This window comes from Sapajus apella, unplaced genomic scaffold (assembly GCF_009761245.1).
Source record: "Sapajus apella isolate SASKATOON/1434 unplaced genomic scaffold, GSC_monkey_1.0 scaffold1, whole genome shotgun sequence".
Taxonomy (NCBI): Eukaryota; Metazoa; Chordata; class Mammalia; order Primates; family Cebidae; genus Sapajus; species Sapajus apella.
The window spans coordinates 68,812,446-68,834,573 of NW_022436941.1; the positions used below are offsets into that span (position 1 = coordinate 68,812,446).

The 22,128-nt window shown below is 44.3% G+C and overlaps 1 protein-coding gene across 4 annotated transcripts in view; it reads right to left on the bottom strand.

The window, feature by feature from the left end:
• Positions 1-21,359, bottom strand: part of OCLN (occludin) — a 61,787-nt gene extending 40,428 nt beyond the window's left edge. Inside the window, exons 1-4 of one of the 4 annotated variants that reach the window (XM_032278931.1) lie at positions 20,993-21,359; positions 9,135-9,252; positions 6,309-6,987; positions 1,703-1,864 (exon numbers count right to left, since the gene is read on the bottom strand). In XM_032278931.1, the coding sequence (XP_032134822.1) occupies positions 1,703-1,864; positions 6,309-6,987; positions 9,135-9,184 (891 nt within the window). In that variant the 5' untranslated portion in view covers positions 9,185-9,252; positions 20,993-21,359. Of the gene's footprint in view, positions 1-1,702; positions 1,865-6,308; positions 6,988-9,134; positions 9,253-10,296; positions 11,171-20,742; positions 20,881-20,942; positions 20,963-20,992 lie in introns of those variants that run through there. The other 3 variants (XM_032278938.1, XM_032278925.1, XM_032278944.1) reach the window with 3 other exon arrangements.
• Positions 21,360-22,128: the final 769 nt, after the last annotated feature.

Below are 22,128 nucleotides of genomic sequence, written 5' to 3' on the forward strand. Positions count from 1 at the left end.
CCCACTCCCACTCCCACTCCCACTGGCCAAAATAAACCTCCCTGGGTACCAGTGGCAACACCTTCATGATAGTAAATCAATCTGCTCAAAGAACCCTGTGATGTCAGTTTCTGAGGTAGCTTCTAACAGGACCCTAACAGGATTTCTTAGAAAGTTTCACTCCAAATCTCTTTTTTTCCAAGACAGGGTCTCACTCTATCACCCAGGCTAGAGTGCAGTGACAGAATCATGGCTCACTGCAGCATCAACCTCCCATGCTCCAGTGATTCTCCCACCTCAGCCTCCTGAGTAGCTGGGACTAAAGGCATACAGCATCATGCCCAGCTAATTGTTTTTTTTATTTTTTGTAGAGACAGGTCTCATAATGTTGCCCAGGTTATTCTCAAACTCCTGGACTCAAGCAATCCTCACACCTTGGCCTCCCTAAGTGCTGGTATTCCAAGTGTGAGCTACCACATCTGGCCTCTAAACATCTCTAAAGACCGTTTTTACTAACATTCATTTGGGAGGTATTTTTCTTTTATTTTATATATATATATATTTATTTATTTATTTATTTATTTATTTATTTTTAATTGTACTTTAAGTTCTGTGGTACATGTGCAGATCATGCAGGATTGTTGCATAGGTACATACAAGGCAATGTGGTTTGCTACCTCCATCCCCCGTCACTATATCTGGCATTTCTCCCCATGTTATCCCTCCACAACCTCCCTGTCCCACACTGTCCCTTCCCTAGTCCCCCCAACAGACCTCATGTGTGATGCTCTCCTGGGAGGCATTTTTAAAGAGAGCAACTTGCCGGGCGCGGTGGCTCAAGCCTGTAATCCCAGCACTTTGGGAGGCCAAGGCGGGTGGATCACGAGGTCAAGAGATCGAGACCATCCTGGTCAACATGGTGAAACCCCGTCTCTACTAAAACTACAAAAAATTAGCTGGGCATGGTGGCGTGTGCCTGTAATCCCAGCTACTCAGGAGGCTGAGGCAGGAGAATTGCCTGAACCCAGGAGGCAGAGGTTGCAGTGAGCCGAGATCGCACCATTGCACTCCAGCCTGGGTAACGTGAGTGAAACTCCGTCTCAAAAAAAAAAAAAAAAAAAAAAAAAAAAGAGAGCAACTTTCTGGGCTTTCAGCAAATCACATCATATAGGAAGCCTGGTAAGATAAATAGTATATATTTTTAAAAGGAAATTTTTCTAATATGTCTTTGCCTCACTGAAGTACTTCATAATGTTAACTCAGAATTAGTCACTGTGGTTTCTCATGCTGTTATCTATGTCAAAAATTTAAAGGGCCTGCCACCCGCTATTCCAAAAACACCCTTACTAATTTGACCCAAGAGAACACCCTGGGCAATGGTTTCTGTTTATCTCCAAAATGATAAAGAGAAAAATAAAAGGCAGTAGAGGGAAGGAGCAGTTTTTGTTTTGCAAAGGTCAAGTTCTTTCTGCATGATGTTTTTTGAAGCCATTTCTTTTCAAAACCTAGATCCACTCCTTGAAAATGGAAATCTGATTTTCACCTTTTAATAAAGCAATTTCTATTTATCCTACCTCTTAAAATTCTGAGTAAAAACCAAAGCAACAACTTTTGCAACATATACAAACAATAATTCTAAGAATAAAGTTTAACAAAGCACTAAAAATTCAGACACAAATTTGGGGCTTTAATAAAAGATGTAAACTTCCATTTTAACACTTACCCACTCCTCGACATTGGGGGGCTGCTCATCATAAACGGGTTCCTTGTCCCACAAAATATTGGACTTGTCATACCTGTTCATCTTTCTTCGAGTTTTCACAGCAAAGAAAATTATTAAAGCAAAAGCCACAATAATCATGAATCCCAGTACAATGGCAATGGCCTAAAAAGGGGTGAAAAATATTGGCATAATCAGATTTTAATTGCTTCATCACAATCCACCCTCTACATATTATTAAAACTACCTAAGGCCCCACTAAATCCATGTGGTTTAACTGATAAAAAACTGAAGGAAATAATTACATTTTAGACATATCATAAAACCTAAACCACAGTAACTGGGCTAAGGCCAGCAAATATGTACACACACACACACACACACACCCCTTGATTCAATCCTCAGAAAATGTCTAATGTTAGAAACTATCATTCATCACCCCCACTTTAGAGCTGTAGAAAACTGGTTCCAAAGCTTGTGTACCTATGGGCCACAGTTTTATAAACAGATGAGAACAGCCAGTAAAGTAACTCAATCATTGGTATATTTCTAAAGGGCCTGAAAAATGCTATTCTCAAAAGTATCAACATCTTTCAAAGAGCCAATCATGCTTGTAATCTTGTTCAAAACACATGCTTTGTAAGCCTTTTTATACTGAATGTAAATTTCAGTCCACAGATACCTTTCTTACCAAAAATGAAGCTATGGATATAATCCATCTATAAATAGCAAATTGACAGAATCATTTGGTCTGGCAGGTTTCTCTGTTTTAGGAGTCTTGCATACTTACTAGAAAGGGCCCTGTGACAAACTTCTTACTCTTGACAGTTCTCCCAGCAGTGACAGAATATTAAATGATATACTGGCCTGGGAGGCACATGAAATTGAGGCAAGTACCAGGCCTCTGTCCTGGATGTCTGCTACTGGGAACAAGAGGCTCTCCTTCTAGCTGTCTGACAGTGACATCATTTTTCAAAGACTACAGATTTCAAGTAGTAAGAGAACTAAGAGGGATGAAGGTGTCGTACTACACGAGTACCAACCCTCAGTCCCCATCTACCATGGACATGTCTAAATGGCAATAACAAGCATTGTGAAAACTACATCTGCAGGTAAAACCTTCAGTCTTCAGAATAATGGTAGACAGATACTAGAGGTCTAACTCCAAAGGAGTGACTCATTCAGGAATGGGAATTCCTGAATCAGTGTAAGAAGAAAAAAGGAAAAACAAGGGAAAAAGGAGTAGCAACTCAGAAATGTTTCAGATGTTAATATAATCAGGATGACTCATGGTTACTAAGGTAGGTTTCTCAACCCCAACCTGCACATTTGAAATCACTTGCATAGCTTTTAAACATACATACACTCTGAAAACTATAAAACACTATTAAAAGAAGTTTAACAAGACCTACATAAATTGAAAGATATGTTCATGAATGAGAAGATTTGTAATTGTAAAGATGACAATACATTCCAAACTGATCTACAGATTCAATATAACCCTTCAAAACCCTAGCTGGCATTTTTTTCCAAAACTGACATGCTGATCTTAAAATCCATATGGAAATGCTAGGAATCCAGAATCTAGCCAAAACAGTTTTGAAGAGCAAAATTGGAGAACTCCAACTCTGCTATTTTAAAGCTTACTATAAAGCTACAGTAATAAAGACAGTATGGTACTGGAATAAGGATATATGATTAATGGAACTGAATTGAGAGTCCAGAAATAAATGTCCACATTTGTGATCAATTCACATTTGACAAAGGCATGAAGAAAACTTAATGGAGGAATAGTCCTTTCAACAAGTAACACTAAAACAACTGCATATAAACATGCGAAAGCTTTCAGACCCCTTGCTTCCACCATGCCTGAAATTAACACAAAATGGATCACAGACCTAACTGTAAGAGCCAAAATTATGAAACTATAGAAAAATTTAAAAACAAGGCCGGGCGCGGTGGCTCAAGCCTGTAATCCCAGCACTTTGGGAGGCCGAGGCAGGTGGGTCACGAGGTCAAGAGATCAAGACCATCCTGGTCAACATGGTGAAACCCCGTCTCTACTAAAAATACAAAACATTAGCTGGGCATGGTGGCGCGTGCCTGTAATCCCAGCTGCTCAGGAGGCTGAGGCAGGAGAATTGCCTGAACCCAGGAGGCGGAGGTTGCGGTGAGCCGAGATCGCACCATTGCACTCCAGCCTGGGTAACAAGAGTGAAACTCTGTCTCAAAAAAAAAAAAAAGAAAGAAAAATTTAAAAACAGAAAACATAGGAGTAAATCCTTGTGACCCTGCGTTAGGCAAAGCATTAGACATGATACCAAAAATACAAGCAACAGAAGAAAAATTAAATATACTGGACATCATCAAAACTAAACTTTTTCTTTTCTTTTTTTTTTTTTTTTTTTGAGATGGAGTTTCGCTCTTGTTGCCTAGGCTGAAGTGCGGTGGCATGATCTTGGCTCACTGCAACCTCCACCTCCTAAGTTCAAGCAATTATTCTGCCTTAAGCCTCTTGAGTAGCTGGGATTATAGGTACGTGCCACCATGTACAGCTAATTTTTGTATTTTTAGTAGAGATGGGGTTTCACAATGTTGCCCAGGCTGGTCTCAAACTTCTAACCTCAGGTGATCCTCCCACCTTCCCACCTTGCCCTCCCAACATGCTAGGATTACCGAGATACTGTGGCTGGCCCAAAACTAAGAACTTTTATGCAAAGGACATGAACAAGAAAGTGAAAAGGTGCCTATAATCCCAGCTGTTTGGAAGGTCAAGGGAGGATCACTTGAACCCAGGAGTTCTCAGCCCAGCCCAGGCAACAAAGCGAGACCCTGTCTCTACAAAAAAATAAAAAATAAAATACTCTGGCCGGGCGCAGTTGCTCAAGCCTGTAATCCCAGCACTTTGGGAGGCTGAGGCGGGTGGATCACGAGGTCAAGAGATCGAGACCATCCTGGTCAACATGGTGAAACCCCGTCTCTACTAAAAATACAAAACAATAGCTGGGCATGGTGGCGCGTGCCTGTAATCCCAGCTACTCAGGAGGTTAAGGCAGGAGAATTGCCTGAACCCAGGAGGCGGAGGTTGCGGTGAGCCGAGATCGCGCCATTGCACTCCAGCCTGGGTAACAAGGGCGAAACTCCATCTCAAAAATAAATAAATAAAATAAAATAAAATACCCGGGTGTGGTGGCATGCCTCTATGGTCCCAGCTACTTGGGAGGCTGAGGTAGGAGGGTCACTTGAGCCAGGAGGTCAAGGCTGCAATGAGCCATGACTGCACCACTGCAACCCAGCCTGGGTGACAGAGTGAGACTCTGTCTCAAAAATAAAACAAAAACAACAAAAATAGCCCAATTAAAAAATAGGCAAAGAGTCAAAAGAGCCATTTCGCCAAAGATAATAGAGAAATAGCCAATAAGTACATGAAAAGATGCTCAATATCACTAGCTATAAAGAAAATAAGAATCAAAATCACAATGAAGTACCACTTAACTTCACACCCGTTACCATGGCTAGAATCAAACAGACAATAACAAGGGTTGGTGAGGACGTGGAGAAACAAACTTTCATATATTTCTGGTGTGAATGTAAAATGATGCAAACTCTTGGGAAAAACTCTGGTAGCTCCTCAAAAGATTAGAGTCACCATATAACCCAGCAATTCCATCCCTAGGTATAACCCAACTCAAGAAATCATTAAAACATAGGTTCGGCCGGGCGCGGTGGCTCACGCCTGTAATCCCAGCACTTTGGGAGGCCGAGGCGGGTGGATCACGAGGTCAAGAGATCGAGACCATCCTGGTCAACACGGTGAAACCCCGTCTCTACTAAAAATACAAAAAATTAGCTGGGCATGGTGGCGCGTGCCTGTAATCCCAGCTACTCAGGAGGCTGAGGCAGGAGAATTGCCTGAACCCAGGAGGCGGAGGCTGCGGTGAGCCGAGATCGCGCCATTGCACTCCAGCCTGGGTAACAAGAGCAAAACTCCATCTCCAAAAAAAAAAAACAAACATAGGTTCACCCAAAAACATATACAAGAATGTCTGTAGCATGATTTAGCCAATGTAGACACAGCCCAAATGTCTATCAACTGATAAAATGTGGTTTAGCCACACACTGGAATATTAGCAATAAAAAGGAATAAAGGAATGGTACATGCTGTAACATGGATAAACCTTAAATGCATTCTAAGTAAAAGAAGCCCATCGCAAAGACCACATTGTGTGATTCCATTTTTATGAAATACCTAGAGAACAGGCACATCTACAGACAGGATTAGTGGTTGCCTGGGCTAAGAACAGTTAGGGAAATGGGGAGTGATGCTAATGGGCACAAGTTTCTTTTTAGGATCGCAAAAATGTTCTAAAATTGATTGTGGTGACGGTTGCACAATTTTGTGAACATATTTAAAACCACTGAACTGTTCTTTAACCAAATTACCTTGTATGTTAATTACATCTTAATGACACTGAGCCCCTCCTTGAGATGAGAAGTGGAGCCTTGTCATCAATATTTTTTAAAAGTTTCCAGAGTGATTCTATTACATATTCCAAGTTGAAAGCCTCTGCTAAGGAGAGGGGCAAAAAACCCAAAACACCACTCATACCTCCTGGGGATCCACAACACAGTAGTGATACAAATACTGATCCACGTAGAGTCCAGTAACTGCAGGTGTATAAAATTGGTTGCAGAGGGCATATATTTGTGAACCATAGAGAGATCCAGAAGACTGAGCAGTTGGATTGACTCCCATTATGTAGACAATTGTGGCAATAAACACCATGATGCCCAGGATAGCACTCACTATTATCACACTTAAGTAATATCTTCTTGTTCTGGACATTTCAGATCTTATAACACTGGTAACAAAGATCACCAACGCGGCAATGAAACAGAAGGCGGCCATGGCCAACAGGAAGCCCTTTGCTGCTCTTGGGTCTGTATAGCCTCCGTAGCCATAGCCATAACCATAGCCATAGCCATAGCCACTTCCGTAGCTACCAAAGCCACTTCCTCCATAAGGGTAGCCTATACCACCTCCTAAAAGGGAAGTTCCATAGCCTCTGTCCCAGGCAAGCGTGGAGGCCACACAGGCAAAGATGGCAATGCACATCACAATAATGAGCATAGACAGAATCCGAATCACTCCTGGAGGAGAGGTCCATTTGTAAAAGTGAAGAATTTCATCTTCTGGGTAAAACGAGTATGCCGGCTGAGACAGCATTGGTCGAACATGCATCTCTCCACCATATATGTCATTGCTTGGTGCATAATGATTCGGTTTGCTGAAATGAATATGAAAATAATTTCAAGTTAGCATTTTTTGGTAGTAAGCAGAAAGAACATAAATTATTTGGAATACTTTAAACTACTGGGTAAATGAAACTAAAGCTTATCAGTGCCCTGGAGGGCTTGTTAAAACATAAGATTATTGCAGCCTCCGAAGTGATTAGTGTCCCTTATATGCTAATGAGACGATACGTTCTGGCAGCCCCAGGAAGCTTCAGGATAGGAGCTAGGATTAGATGGTTGGAACTTTCAGTCTCAACCCCCTCTAGACAGGAAAGGGAGGCTGAAGCTTAAACTGATCACCACCACCAATGATTTAGAGTCAATCATGCCTATGTAATAAAGCTTCCATAAAAACCCAAAAGGACTGAGTTCACAGAGCTTCTGGACAGCTGAACATGTGTAGGTTCCTGGAGGGTGGCACAGCCCGGAAAGACCCCTTCCCATATACCTCACCCTGTCCATCTCTTCATGTGGTGTTTGTTGGCATCCACTGTAATATCATCCCTTAGTTCATTCATTCATTCATTCATTCTTAAAAGACAAGGTCTCCCTATGTTACCCAGGCTGGCCTTGAACTCCTGGGCTCAAGCAATCTTCCTGTCTCAGTCTCCTGTGTAGCTGGGATTAGAAGCGTACACCACCACACCTGGCTTTTGTAATACCCTTTATAATAAACCAGATAAGCAGTGTTTCCCTGAGTTCTGTGAGCCACTCTAGCAAATTAATTGAACCCAAGGAGAGAATTGTGGGAATCCCGATTTACTGTAGGTAGGTCAGAAACCCAGGCCACAACCTGAGCTTGCGGCTGCTATGTGAAGTGGGGGCAGTCTTCAGGGAATGAGACCTGAACCTGTGATCTGATGCTATCTCTGGGCAGCATCAGAATTCAGCTGAATTAGAGGACACACAGCTAGTGTCCACTGTAGAACTGATTACTTGGTTGATCGTGGAGAAAAATCCCCACACATTCTGGTGATCAGAGGTCACAGATGTATTCTACATTGATTATGTTGCGACAGAATAGCAGGAGAAACTGAGTTTGTTTTCACCTATATTACACTCCACTACACTTATCAGGATTAAAGCTGTAAACTACTTAGAGGAGGAAATCCCTATCAATGTTTGATAGCAAATTTGGAATTCAAAAATTCACCGATAAATCTTCACATGACCAAGGACCCCAAAATATTATGCTAAGTGAAAGAAGCCAGACACAAAAGGCCACATATTACATGATTCCTCCATTTATACAAAATATGCAGAATAGACAAATCTCTAGAGGCAGAAAGTAGACTGATGGTTGCTGAGGGCTGATGGAACTGGGAGGTGACTGCCAATGGGTAGGGTTCCTTGGAGCATAATGAAATGTTCTAAAATTAATTGTGGTGATGGTTGTACAACTCTGAATATACTAAACACCATTCAACTATCCATTCTAAATGGGTAAGTTGTAAAGTATGTTAATTATATCTCAGTAAAGCTGTGGTTTTTTGTTTGGTTTTTTTTTGTTTTTGAGCTGGATCTCGCTCTGTCTCCAGGCTGTAGTGCAGAGACACGATCTAGGCTCACTGCAACCTCCGCCTCCTGGATTCAAGCGATTCTGTTGCCTCAGTCTCCCGAGCAGCTGGGCTTACAGGCGTGCACCACCATGCCCAGCTAATTTTTGTATTTCTAGTAGAGACGGGGTTTCACCATGTTGGCCAGGGTGGTCTCAATCTCTTGACCTTGTGATCCGCCTACCTCAGTCTCCCAAAGTGCCAGGATTATAGGCATGAGCCACCAAGCTGGGCCTAAAGCTGTTACTTTTAAAAACTGACAATATGTTGCCAACAGCCATCTGAACAAGGCATTTAAATGGAAGCTTCATTATCATTTGTATACAAATATAAATCTTGGTAATCTCTTGAAACAAACATTGGCAATAGGTGACAGCAGTCCTCCCAGCAGAGAAAAACTATCATTCTGAAAGCTAAGAGTAAGAGAAAAATTAACTTTTCAGTGCAGACCTTTCGATACAATTTAAATTTACAAATACCCGTATCATTTTTAAAAGCAAACACTTAAAAATGAAAATTTCAACCATATTTTTTACATGCGATAGGCTTTTTAAAAGAGAATAACTAAATAATTATTTACTTACAATTCATCAGGTCTGTAAGGAGGTGGACTTTCAAGAGGCCTCGATGACATGGCTGATGTCAATGGTCAGCTGATCTTCAGGCTGAGGAAAGCCCTTTTAGCTCTCAAGATAAACCAATCTAAGCAACAAAAGTAGGGATATGGCATTACTACTAAGCTCAGTTTCTTTTTTTTTCCCCCTTGAGACTGGGTCTCACCTGTCGCCCAGGCTGGAGTGCAGTGGTCCAATCACAGCTCACTGCAGCCTTGATCTCACAGGCTCAAGCACTCCTCCTACCTCAGCCTCCCAAGTACCTAGGACTACAGATGCACATCACCACACCTGGCTAATTCTTGTATATTTTTGTACAAAAATTTAAAATATATATAATTTCATATCACTTTGGAAGTTCATATAAAATGAAAATGCATATAAAGTGCACATACAGCACTAGCACATACTACCTCCTCAACGCAAACTAGTAAATAATCTAATGGGTTAAATGCCTTTATCATTAAAAATGGTAATAAAATGCATCTATGAATGGTAGAATAGTGAATATTTTTCCCTTATCTTTTCCAAGTCTTCAAAACTGAGCATAATTTTTATAGAAGGGGAGAAAAAACAATACGCATTATTAATTGGTCCTTTTCTAAAATTTTGTCCTAAAATTTTTCAGCACAAGTTCCTAAACATCTGAGAAGCAATTTCATTCAACAAGCATTTATTTATTAAGTGCCTACACTAGACCAGGAGAGCCTGTGGGAGTGAACTATGAGAGCCAGCGCTGGGGTCCTGGCTCTTCCAGGCTGGAGTGTTACTGATATACAGATGGCTAGCTTACGGAACAGTGAGGAGACCAGGTGGGAACATGTTGAAATGGTGTCATCTTTTAAAATAAGGTTATAGTAAGAATACAGTGGACGGACAATGAGTAAGAAAAGGGAGGGCTTTGAAAGTCTAGTGGGAGTGTCTTACTTCATTCAGGTAGGAAACAGGGAGCCAGTTCATGATTCTCAGCAAGGGAGATGTAAGTTTGATTTGAACCAGATTTGAAGGACAAAGTCAACAGTAAAAAGGAGGACCTGGAGTCAGCAGCAGCAAACCTGCCTGTGAGGAGACAATGAAGGACTAGCTTAGCAGACAGAAGATGGGAAAGAAACTGACATTCATCAGACACTACTGATGCGCTGGGTGTTTTACATGAAATCCTTTCGTCCTCAAAACAACCCTCCATGGTTGATTAGTCACTTTACAGATGCAGAGAGGGTCAGAAATATGCATAAGGTTATATGGATGCCAGTGAGTCACTCAGATGTAACCTGAACCCAGATGATCTCATGTGCTTTCCACTGTGCTAGTTTGAAACAATGAGTTCCACTTGGAAAACACCAGCTACTGTGGGCAGTTCACATCTGGTGTTAGCATCCATGAGGAAGTGACGCTGGAGGTCATCTGCCTAGGTCTGTAGTTGGATCCATGGGCACTGAGAGCGCTCCAGGAAAAATACAAGTCTCAGCAAGATGTGGTAAACACACAATCCCCAAACCTATAAAGCTTGAAGACTAGTCTAGAAAACCCAGTGCTGGAGACACTAGCGAGGTACTTCCCACATCAGCTACAGAACTTCATGCCAGTCCTTAGCAGTGTTGAACCAGCAATAAATTCTTTCCAGGTGATACCAGTGATTAGGAGAATAGAGAACTTTGAGATCTACTAGAAGGTAAATGCCATGTGAGCAGGAATTTTTGCCTGTTTTGTTCACTAATTAAAACAATGCCTGGCACATAGCAGACCTGCAAATATTTGTTGAATGTTTACAGGAACCAGATTGGACCATGGTTATCTCTGCCTGCAACACCTCTTGTGCTTTCAGGTTGAAGGTAACAGAAAAGTAACAGAGTAACTTTAAAAGGTATGCTCCCTGAATGACACTTGACCAACACTTATACTGAGTATATTAAAGTATCTGGTATTTTTTTCCTTTTCTAATAAGGTCTATACAATTATACATTACTATATTAAGAACAGCACATCAATTCAAACTCTTAAAACTTTTTAAAAAATTAATGGCAACTCTTTTTTTTGTTGCTTTTTTTGACCTGGAGTCTTGCACTGTCACCCAGGATGGAGTGCAGTGGCATGATCGTGGCTCACTGCAACCTCCACCTCCCAGGTTCAGGCGATTCTCCTGCCTCAGCCTGCCAAGTAGCTGGGACTACAGATGCAAACTGCCACGCCCAGCTAATGTTTTGTGATTTTAGTAGAGGCAAGGTTTCACTGTGTTGCCCAAACTGGTGTCCAACTCCTAAGCTCAGGTGATCTGACAGCCTCAGCCTCCCAAAGTGCTGGGATTACTGGCATGAGCTGCTACACCGGCCCTGACAACTCTCTTCTATAGCCTTTAGGACAGTGTATTTCAAATCTTTCAGAATTAAACCCTGCCCAACAATATGTTAAATAAATTCTCAAAGATGGAAATATACAGAATGTTAATAACACCAACACAATTAGCATGATTTTCCAAAGACATGAGGGAAGATGACGTCTATACATTTTTTTAAAAACCACTTTATTAACATACACAATAAAGTGCACAAATCATAATGTATACAGCCCTGTAACCAGCAATCAAGTCCATTTTTCTTTTTCTTTTTTTTTGAGACAAGGTCTTACTCTGTCGCCCAGGATAAAATGCAGTGCCATCATCTCAGCTCACTGTAACCTCCACCTTCCAGGGTCAAGCAAACCTCCCACGTCAGCCTTCCAAGTGGCCAGACTACAGGCACGTGCCACCATGCCTGGCTAATTGTTGTATTTTTAGTAGAGATAAGGTTTCACCATATTGCCCAGGCTGGTCTCAACCCCCTGAGCTCAAGCTATCTGCCCACCTTGGCCTCCCAAAGTACTGGGATTACAGGCATGAGCCAACACACCAGGCCAATTTCTCTACAGTCTAATAATGGTGAAACACACATACAAATGAGCAATTTTGGCCAAAACCTTATGGAACTATGAAAAGGTAAAAGTCCAGATTGTCTTCCTAATTGATGTTCAGAAAAAGGACATTAAGGAAAACTGAATATAATCCCAGCACTCTGGGAGGCAGACGCAGGTGGATCACTTGAGGCCAGGAGTTTGAGACCAGCCTGGTCATCATGGCAAAATCCAGTCTCTACTAAAAATAACAAAAATTAGCTGGGGTATGGTGGCGCATGCCTGTAATCCCAGCTACTTGGGAAGTTAAGGCACGAGAATGCTTGAAGCTGAGAGGTGAAGGTTACAGTGAGCAGAGATGACACCACTGCACTCCAACCTGGGCAATGGAGCGAGACCCCCATCTAAGAAAAAAAAAATCATGCCTGTAATCCCAGTACTTTGGGAGGCTGAGGCAAGTGGATCACCTGAGGGCGGGAGTTCGTGACCAGCCTGACCAACATGGAGAAACCCCATCTCTACTAAAAATACAAAATTAGCCGGGCATGGTGGCACACACCTGTAATCCCAGCTACTCAGGAGGCTGAGCAAGAGAATCGCTTGAACCCAAGGAAGCATAGGCTGCAGTGAGCTAAGATCGTGCCATTGCACTGCAGCCTGCAATAGATGGAGTGAAACTCCATCTCAAAAAAAAAGGAAAATCTGAAGTTAAGCATTATTAAATGTGGGATCCTACTTCTGAAGCTGAATGTCAAATATCCCCAAGCTCTAGGTACAGTGGTAGTTTTTGAAAACTCTAAATTAATCCAGGCTCAGTCTTTTTTTTTTTTTTTTTTTTTTGAGACGGAGTTTCGCTCTTGTTACCCAGGCTGGAGTGCAATGGCACGATCTCGGCTCACCGCAACCTCCGCCTTCTGGGTTCAGGCAATTCTCCTGCCTCAGCCTCCTGAGCAGCTGGGATTACAGGCACGCGCCACCATGCCCAGCTAATTTTTTGTATTTTTAGTAGAGACAGGGTTTCACCATGTTGACCAGGATGGTCTCGATCTCTTGACCTTGTGATCCACCCGCCTCGGCCTCCCAAAGTGCTGGGATTACAGGCTTGAGCCACCGCGCCCGGCCCAGGCTCAGTCTTAAGTTGTCAAAAATTCAAACAAGATCTCTTTTCAAACTGCTATTTCCTGGATTCAGTCAGAATTGTTATTTTTCCCCAAAAGCACGGATTTTAAATTGTGAAGCAAATCATGTGACTCGTGCCTGTAATCCCAGCACTTTGGGAGACCGAGGTGGGTGGATCACCTGAGGTCTGGAGTTCGAGACCAGCTGACCAACATGGTAAAACCCATCTCTACTAAAAATACAAAAATTAGCTGGGTGTGGTGGTGCAGGTCTGTAATCCCAGCTACCTGGGAGGCTGAGGTAGGAGAATCGCTTGAACTTGGAAGCGCAGGTTGTAGTGAGCCAAGATCATGCTATTACACTCCAGCCTGCACAAAAAGAGTAAAACTCCATTAAAAAAAGAAAGCAAGCAAGCTCCTTAAGAACAAGAATAAGAACAAGTCATGTACACCAACTTCCAACTTCATATCCTTTTCTGAGAAGGTTACCAGGCTGGTGGATGAAGGGAACGCAGAGAAAGAATCCCAAGACTCTAGAGCACAACCTTGTGTGAGTGGGTGGATTCCCAACGGGCTGAATTATGGCACCCAATTAGCACGAAAGAATGAACCACTTATGTCCACCTGGTGGGAGGTCTCCAGTGGTAATCATAGACAAAGTGGAGGAGATAGGCTTATCCAGATTTGCAGCTGACCAAACACACTGGAAATGATAAAACTAACCCACTGGGTAGGCCATCAACACTAAGAAAGATCTCTGTGAAGTCAGAAGGATGAGTTTAAAACAACCTAGTGGTTGTAACAGCCCCAATTTACTGGCTCGCAATCTGATACAAATTCCTTATCTCCTCTAAGCCTCAGGGCACTCCTCTGTCAATTGTGGGACTAATCCTGACCTCTGGGATGGGCTAACAAAGTCTTTAAAAAAATGAGCAACTGCATGCATCATAAGGTGGCTATCATGAAAGTGAAAATTTTCAGTGCTTAGACACTTAGGTATATTGTATCCATTTTCAAACACAGCTGATCCTCCACATCCAAGGGTTCTAAATCCAGAATCAACCAACCTCAAACAGAAAATACTCAGGGGGAAAAAAACTTAAAATAACAGGGCAGGTATAGTGGTTCACATCTGTAATCCCAATACGCTAGGAAGCTGAAGCAGGAAGATCAATTGAACCCAGGAGTTCAAGACTGACCACAGCAAGACAGCAAGAAAAACCATCTCTACAAAAAATTTTTCTTAAAACTAGCCAGGCATGGTGGCACATGCCTATAAATTCCAGCTACTCAAGAAACTGAGGTGGGAGAATCTCTTGAGCAGAGGACCTTGAGGCTAGAGTGAGCCATGATCACACCAGTGTACTCCAGCCTGAGTAACAGAGCAATACACGGTCTAAAAAAATAAAACAAAAAATACAGATTTTAAAAATGCAGTATCACAACTCTATAGAGCATTTACATTGTATTAGGTATTATAACTAACCTAGAGATTAAAGTATATAAGAGGGGCTGGGTGTGGTGGCTCATATCTGTAATCCCAGCACTTTGGGAGGCCAAGGCAGGCAAATCACTTGAGGTCAGGAGTTTGAGATCAGCCTGGCCAACATGGTGAAACCCTGCCTCTACTAAAAATATAAAAAATAGCTGGGCATGGTGGCAGGTGCCTGTAATTCCAGCTACTCGGGAGGCTGAGGCGGAAGAATTGCTTGAACCCATGAGGCAGAGTTTGCAGTGGGCCAAGGTTGCATCACTGCACTCCAGCCTCTGTGATGGAGTGATTCTGTCTCAAAAAAAAAAAAAAAGTATACAAGAGCATTTAGGCCACATGCAAATACAAAGTTATTTTATAAGAGGGACTTCAGCATCCTCACATTTTAGTATCATATCATGGGGGTTCTGGAATCAACCCCTCACAGATACTGAAGGATGACTGTATTGGTGGCATAAATGAGTCATTTTTAAAATGTAAACTGAATTTTATTTTTTTTTTAGATGGAGTCGTACTCTGTCATCCAGCCTGGAATGCAGTGGCGTGATCTTGGCTCACTGCAACCTCCACCTCCCAGGTTCAAGCAATTCTCCCGCCTCAGCCTCCAGAGTAGTTAGGATTACAGACACCTGCAACCATGCTCGGTTAATTTTTGCATTTTTAGTAGAAACGGGATTTCACCATGTTGGCCAGGCTGGTCTCAAACTCTCGACCTCAGGTGATCCACCCACCCCAGTCTCCCAAAGTGCTGGAATTACAGGCGTGAGCCACTACTCGGTTGTAAACTGAATTTTTAAAAAGCCAATTCCATAAACTTAATAATCATTCTTTTTTTTTTTTTTTTTTTTGAGATGGAGTCTCACTCTGTTGCCCAGGTTGGAGTGCAGTGGTACGATCTCAGCTCACTGCAACCTCTGCCTCCCAGGTTCAAGTGAATAATCATTGATTTTAAAAGGTCCATTCCTTTGGTAAGAATTTCTTTTTTTTTTTTTTTTTTTTTTTTTGAGAAGGAGTTTTGTTCTGTCACCGGGCTAGAGTGCAGTGGCGAAATCTTAGCTCACTGCAACCTCCACTTCCTGGGTTCAAGTGATTCTTCCACCTCAGCCTCCCAAGTAGGTGGGACCATAGGCGCGTGCCACCACGCCCGGCTAATTTTTTTGTATTTTTAGTAAAGACGGGGTTTCACCGTGTTGGCCAGGATGGTCTCGAGGTGCTTACCTCAGGTGATTCCCCACCTCAGCCTCCCAAAGTGCTGGGATTACAGGCGTGAACCACCATGCCTGGCCCTTTGGTAAAAATTTCAACAAGAGCTAACAAGCTATCCCAAATTTTATTCACTGAAATAGTGCTCATATCTAGGAATAATATGGCTATCAAAAATAATAAAACCTGGCTGGGCGCGGTGGCTCACACCTGTAATCCCAGCACTTTGGGAGGCTGAGGCAGGCAGATCATGAGGTCAAGAAATCGAGACCATCCTGGCCAACATGGTGAAACCCTGTCTCTATTAAAAGTACAACACAAATTTAGCCAGGCGTGGTGGTGCGTGCCTGTAGTCCCAGCCACTCGGGAGGCTGAGGCAGGAGAATTGTTTGAAATCGGAAAACAGAAGTTGCAGTGAGCCAGGATCACACCACTGCACTCCAGCCTGGCAACAGAACAAGACTCTGTCTCCAAGAAAAAAAAAAAAAACACCTGAAATTTATATATCACGTTCTAAACTACGTGCCTCTCCAAGAGGGTGACTAAGATCCTTAAAGATCTAGAAAACCTGGCTGGGCACAGTGGCTCACACCTGTAATCCCAGCACTTTGGGAAGCCAAGACAGGTGGATCATGAGGTCAGGAGATGGAGACCATCCTGGCCAACATGGTGAAACCCCACCTCTACTAACACTACAAAAATTAGCTGGGTGTGGTGGCGCACGCTGGTAATCCCAGCTACTTGGGAGGCTGAGACAGAAGAATCACTTGAACCCGTGAGGCAGAGGCTGCAGTGAGCTGAAATCACACCATTGTACTCCAACCTGGTGACAGAGCGAGACTCTGTCTCCAAAAAAAAAATTCTAGAAAAAATCGTGTGTTAAGACAAATGATTGCAAAAACAGGAAATGTCTGGCCTGGAGAAGTGAACGTTAGAAGGATCACTTCGGCATCCCTGAATTATCTGAAAAACTGTCTTTGTTATCTTAGAAATGATTTAAAAAAAGAAAAAAGAAAAAAAAAAGAGTCCAAAAACCACAGGCTGATTTCATCTCAATGTTAGGAAGCCTCTCCCTCACCCTGACCCCACACCTCCTCCAAAAATAACTAGGAACAATTTGAGCTCATGCAATTTATGAAAAGCTTAAGTTATCTGATATTTTTTTGAAGACCAAACTGGAGGACTTCTAAGGTCTCTTTCAAAGCTGAATCTGTGACTGTGCTTTAACACCAATGCCCACACAGCAACATTAACAATTTGTACGTGTGTTGAGTGAAGGAAAAAATAAAATGAGGAATGAAGAGGCCACTTATCACCTACATGAACTTATGTCAAGAGAGTGACAAAGACAGAAGTCAGACAGCTAAATTAGAGTCGGGGCAAAATGGAAGCAGCAGATCCTTGTTGAATATGTTAATATGAAAACCAGCATCTTGGGCTAACGATAAAATATAAAAAGTGTTCTCCCCCTTGACAATGTTTACTGACCAAAAGCTGTCTTTATCTGAGGCTGGGCAAGGTGGCTCACATTGTAATCCCAGCACTCTGGGAGGACAAAGCAGAGGGATTGCTTGAGCTGAGAACTTCAAGATCAGGCTGGGCAACATAGTGAGACTTCATCTGTATTAAAAAAAGAAAATGCTTTGCTTTCAAATTATTCTTTAAAGAAAACTGTCAAAAAGTGAAAAATAAACTTTATTATATTTAAGAGAAGTCTGTTCCTTCTAGAGCACATGCAGTTAACTGTCAATTGGCCTTTAAAAAGTTCTGCCTTATATTAAATGATTTATAGGCACATCATTAGCAAATTGTCTAAAAATTTGAAGTTAGGAAGATTTTTGTGATAGATTCTGTGTCAACAGTTGTATTTTTAATAACTCTTCCAGGTGATTTTTAAACACACCACATATTTTGAGAATTGTTGTCTACAAAAAAGGTGTCAATTCAAAATGGACACTGATCTTGCAGTTTCCTGTCTAGAAAGCCCAGATCCTTAATACAGCAGACACCTGTTGTTGAGGTTTCAGCTCAGGTGTCACCTTCTGGGAGGTGCCCTCTCACTCCAACACACGAAACTTGTTTTTTCAGAGAAAACTCCTCTCTGCCCTCATACCTAAAATTATTTTTTTGGGTATCATCTCCACCCCATCTGGAATGCCAGCATCCCAGGCATCAAATGTCTATTTGACCATCGTTTACATCCCTAGTCCCCAGAACTAGCCCTGGCACAAAGTGATTGTCAATGAGTACTCAATTAATAAAACCAACAGTCAATGATTAGAGTTGGGATTTCAATCCAGCAGCGAATGCCTTGAAGTTCTTCACACAACACCCAATAGATGTATTTTTTCCAACTTCAGTTTGTCAAATGTAATTAAGTGCTTAGAATCTAAGAGAAGGGAGAAAAATAAGGCAGAGCAGTCTGAAAGTCACCTGCAAGCCTCTTAGAAAGGCAGGATCCCAGGCCCCACTCCTGACCTCCCAGTAAGAATCTGTGTTTCAACAAGACCCCTAGGTGACTCATACCACAGCCAAGACTGGAATTACTGGGTTACAGAACAGCAACAAGCCTAGAGGTTAAAACAAAAAGCCTAATAGAAATCTGCATGGTCTGTTTATTCTCTTATTTCTATAAATAATTTGATGAAAAAAGTCTATTAATATTCCAATCAAGTATGCTTCAAAACGCAACTGAAGAAAACTTCCCTCTGGGAGGTTCCTGGGAAGGTGAAAGATATTACATCGGTTCATTTATGTGGTTAAAAGTAATCTATTATTTTGAAAAGGCAGTAATTCCAACACTACCTTTAGAAGAAAACAAGAATTTTACCTTGACATCAAGCAAAATGTGGGAAATCTTTTATCAGGCGATAGGTACCAGTCAATGGAGAAAAATCCCCCAAATCTGGCTGCGGAATATCAAGGACCGCTGCTTCTGATATTCCTTCCCTGATTAGCTGAAGCAGTTTGCAAGCAAGCTCACCTGCAACGTTTCCCCCACAGCGTAAAAGTGGAGTTCTGCTAAGACCTGCCTTTTACAGGTGTTGGGATGATTAAATGACAAAATACAGAATGCTTTTAGCATAGTGCCTCACGTGCAGGAGGCACTACCCATTACTTCCCGAAATGACCTGGAAGCTGCCGAAAGGTGGAGAACCTGTCTTACCAACCTCCCTAACCTCCTCTCCATCACAACAAAGGAGCCCTAATAACTAAATAAATTGCAAAACGAAAAAAAAAAAAAAAAAAAAGCGTTGCTTTGTCTAAGGAAATATCTGTGCCTTCTCCCGCCCCTTAAGATGTCTATTTTAAAGCACCACTAAGAAAATATTCAGAAAGGCCGGGCGTGGTGGCCCGCGCCTGTAATCCCAGCACTTTGGGAGGCCGAGACGGGGAATCACCTGAGGTAAGCAGTTCGAGACCAGCCTGACCAACAGGGAGAAACCCCGTCTCTACTAAAAATACAAAAATTAGCCGTGCGTTGCAGCAGGTGTCTGTAGTTCCAGCTACTCCGTAGGCTGAACAGAAGAACCGCTTGAACCCGGGAAGGCAGAGGTTGCAGTGAGCCAAGATTGCGCTACTGAACTCCAGCCTGGGCGACAGAGCGAGACTTCGTCACACACACACACACACACACACACACACACACAAAACCAACTCATATGTACAGTGCAAAAGAACTATTGTTACACTTGGGAATGCCTAGTTTTCTATCACAGCAGGAATCGCCCTAAGTGCATTCCTGGGAAGCGTTTCTCTTTTCCAGGGATCCCAATAATACACCTGTTGTCTCAGGACCACACACTAATCTGCCTGGAAAGCCGCCGCCTCCTCGCCGGCGACAATTTCCCAAGCGGGAAGTGTGGCCAGCGAGCCCCGGGTCCGGCCTGAGGATACAGCAGTTTTTCCTTGGGCGGGGTGGCTTCACCGGGAGCGCCAGAGGCTCGGCGCCGCTCCCAAACCCTAGGCGCAGAGGCCATCTTGGCCCTCGACCCCCGCTTCCCGCAGGGTTCCTCCGACGCAGGCAACATGGCTGGCGCGCGGGGTCGCTTCTGCCCCGGAGGTCCCCAAACTCCGTGGCCCGGCCAGGCACGGGTCCCGACACCCGTGCGTCCCGCGGCGCACCTGGGCAGCGCGCGCCCGCGTTCGCCCGGCAGGCACCGCCCCGAGGCAGTTCCGCCCCCCTGACGGCACCCTTTTGGTCACGGGTGAGAATCCGAAGCTTGAGCAGCTTCCCTAGAAGTCCAGCCTCACTCGAAATTAACTCCCCGCCCCCCAGCTTAAATCGACGCGGGTTCACACAACTCCCAACAAGTGGATTCGAAGTAGCCAGTGTGGCCCACACTGTCACTCCCGGAATATTTCACAGATTGAATCCAGCACCCCTCTTCCCAGGATACCCAAAGGGGTGGGGTAGGGTGGGGGCAGAAGGGATGAAATTCCCCCCTAGGATCTAAGTCGCCGGGGCCAGCAAACAGCCCCCAGCTGCAGCCTCCGGCTTGGTACCCCCTCTGCATGAGGGCCGCCCCGGCAAAACAGCAGTCCCTGAGCTGATGCAGGAATGTCGTGCCCCAGAAAAGTGAAAAGTTGCCCGCGCTGCCGGGGCACTGCCAGCTTTAAGCGTTTCCGAGGAATAAAGTTTGATCGGCGGCTTCAAGCCGCCCCTCTCCCGGGGAGGCGGCCTCACAAGTTGGTCGGCACTGCTCTCTCGGCAGATCCGCGCCTCTCCGGTTCCCACGAGCCCCAGCCCAGGGACGAAACTGCCACCGAAACCAGCGCGGGGCGTTCTCCCCCGCCCGTCCCCTAAGAGAGACGCCGCGGTCACCCCACGGGGACCCTCGGACTCCCGTGCGCCCCCGGAACCGCGCCCAACACTCACCCACTGGCCGCAGCTGGGCCAGACCCACCGGGGGCCGCCGGAGCCAGGGAGCGCGCTCACCTGGCGGCTGCACCTGACGCCGCGCCGACCGCCAGCGCACAGCCGGGGACAGGGCTGGGGACGTCTCAGCTCTCCTCCCGCCCCTCCCCCCAATCGTCTCCCTCCTCCCTACACCCGGCCCTGCCCCCGGGCATGCGCACCAACGTGGAGGGGTGCGGGAGGCCCGCGGGCGCGCGCCTGCGAGTCCCACCTGCTACGTCCCGGACGGGCTCCTGGGCGCTCTGGCCCTCGCTGGTGGTTCCAGCCGCCTCCGCCGGAGGAAGCGGGGAGGGAGAAGTGGGCGCGGGAGTGAAGATGTGGTGTGTCGGACTCCTCCCTCGGTGACCCATTCACCTGAAACTCGGATGGGAGGGGGCGGGAGGACGCAGCCCTGCTCCCCACACCCTGCCAGCGCGCTGTTAAAGGAACCGCGCAGCGTTCCGGCCCGAGGGGCGGGGCGCGGAGGAGAGGCGCGCGCTCCCAGGGGCAGCACGGGTGGGGGTCTCGGACCACCTCGGGGCGCTCTGGGTGCTCTGCCTGCTTCGGTTGGAACCTCGTGGTGTCTGACGGGGAGAGGCAGAACAGGTCCGGAGGGGACTGTTTGCTCCGGCAAGAGGGTCCAGACACTCAGCACTTTGCTAGGAAAGGCACGTCCTCCTGGGACACTTTTCTGCTTCCAAAATTTGATTAAACTGTTGCTGGAAAAAGGCATCCAGATGTGTTGCTCCAACGAAAGACTCCTGGGAAAATTTCAAAAATCGTGTGTAAATATTGGCGCTGTTTCTGAATCTCTAGATTCAGAATAAGACAATTACTTAGGAGGGTTAAAATGAATGTTAACTACTGTAGCTATTGGTGTCAGTCAATTGCCATCCAGCAGGCTAAAGTGCGTAATAGAGTTTACACATCACCACCTCAGGGTCCTCTCCTGCCCACCCACTCCCAAATACAACTGGTTCGTGATCGAGACTCTGCTCTTGGGGACGGGGAGATTTAAACTATTCTGGCTCTTTGCCCTAAGAAAAAGTACCTTATACATTGTTTACCAAGCTGTAGTGCTTTAAGAACACTATTTAAAAAGCAAAATAAACTTGGTTTACTTTTTTTTTTAAGAAAACGAAAAAGCACCTTAGTTCTGTTTGCTGTGTTCTATTTCTTGATCTGGATTCTGGTTCCACAGGAAATTTCGTATTCTGCACTTAACACTGTGTATACTTTTATGTATGTTTGTTGTATTTCAACATATTTTTTAATTGCACCCTAGGATGTGGCAATTATAGTTCTTGGCATTTAACTGTCTGCATTGAAAACGAACTTTTAGGTTTCTTAAATCCTGGTTGTCTTTGT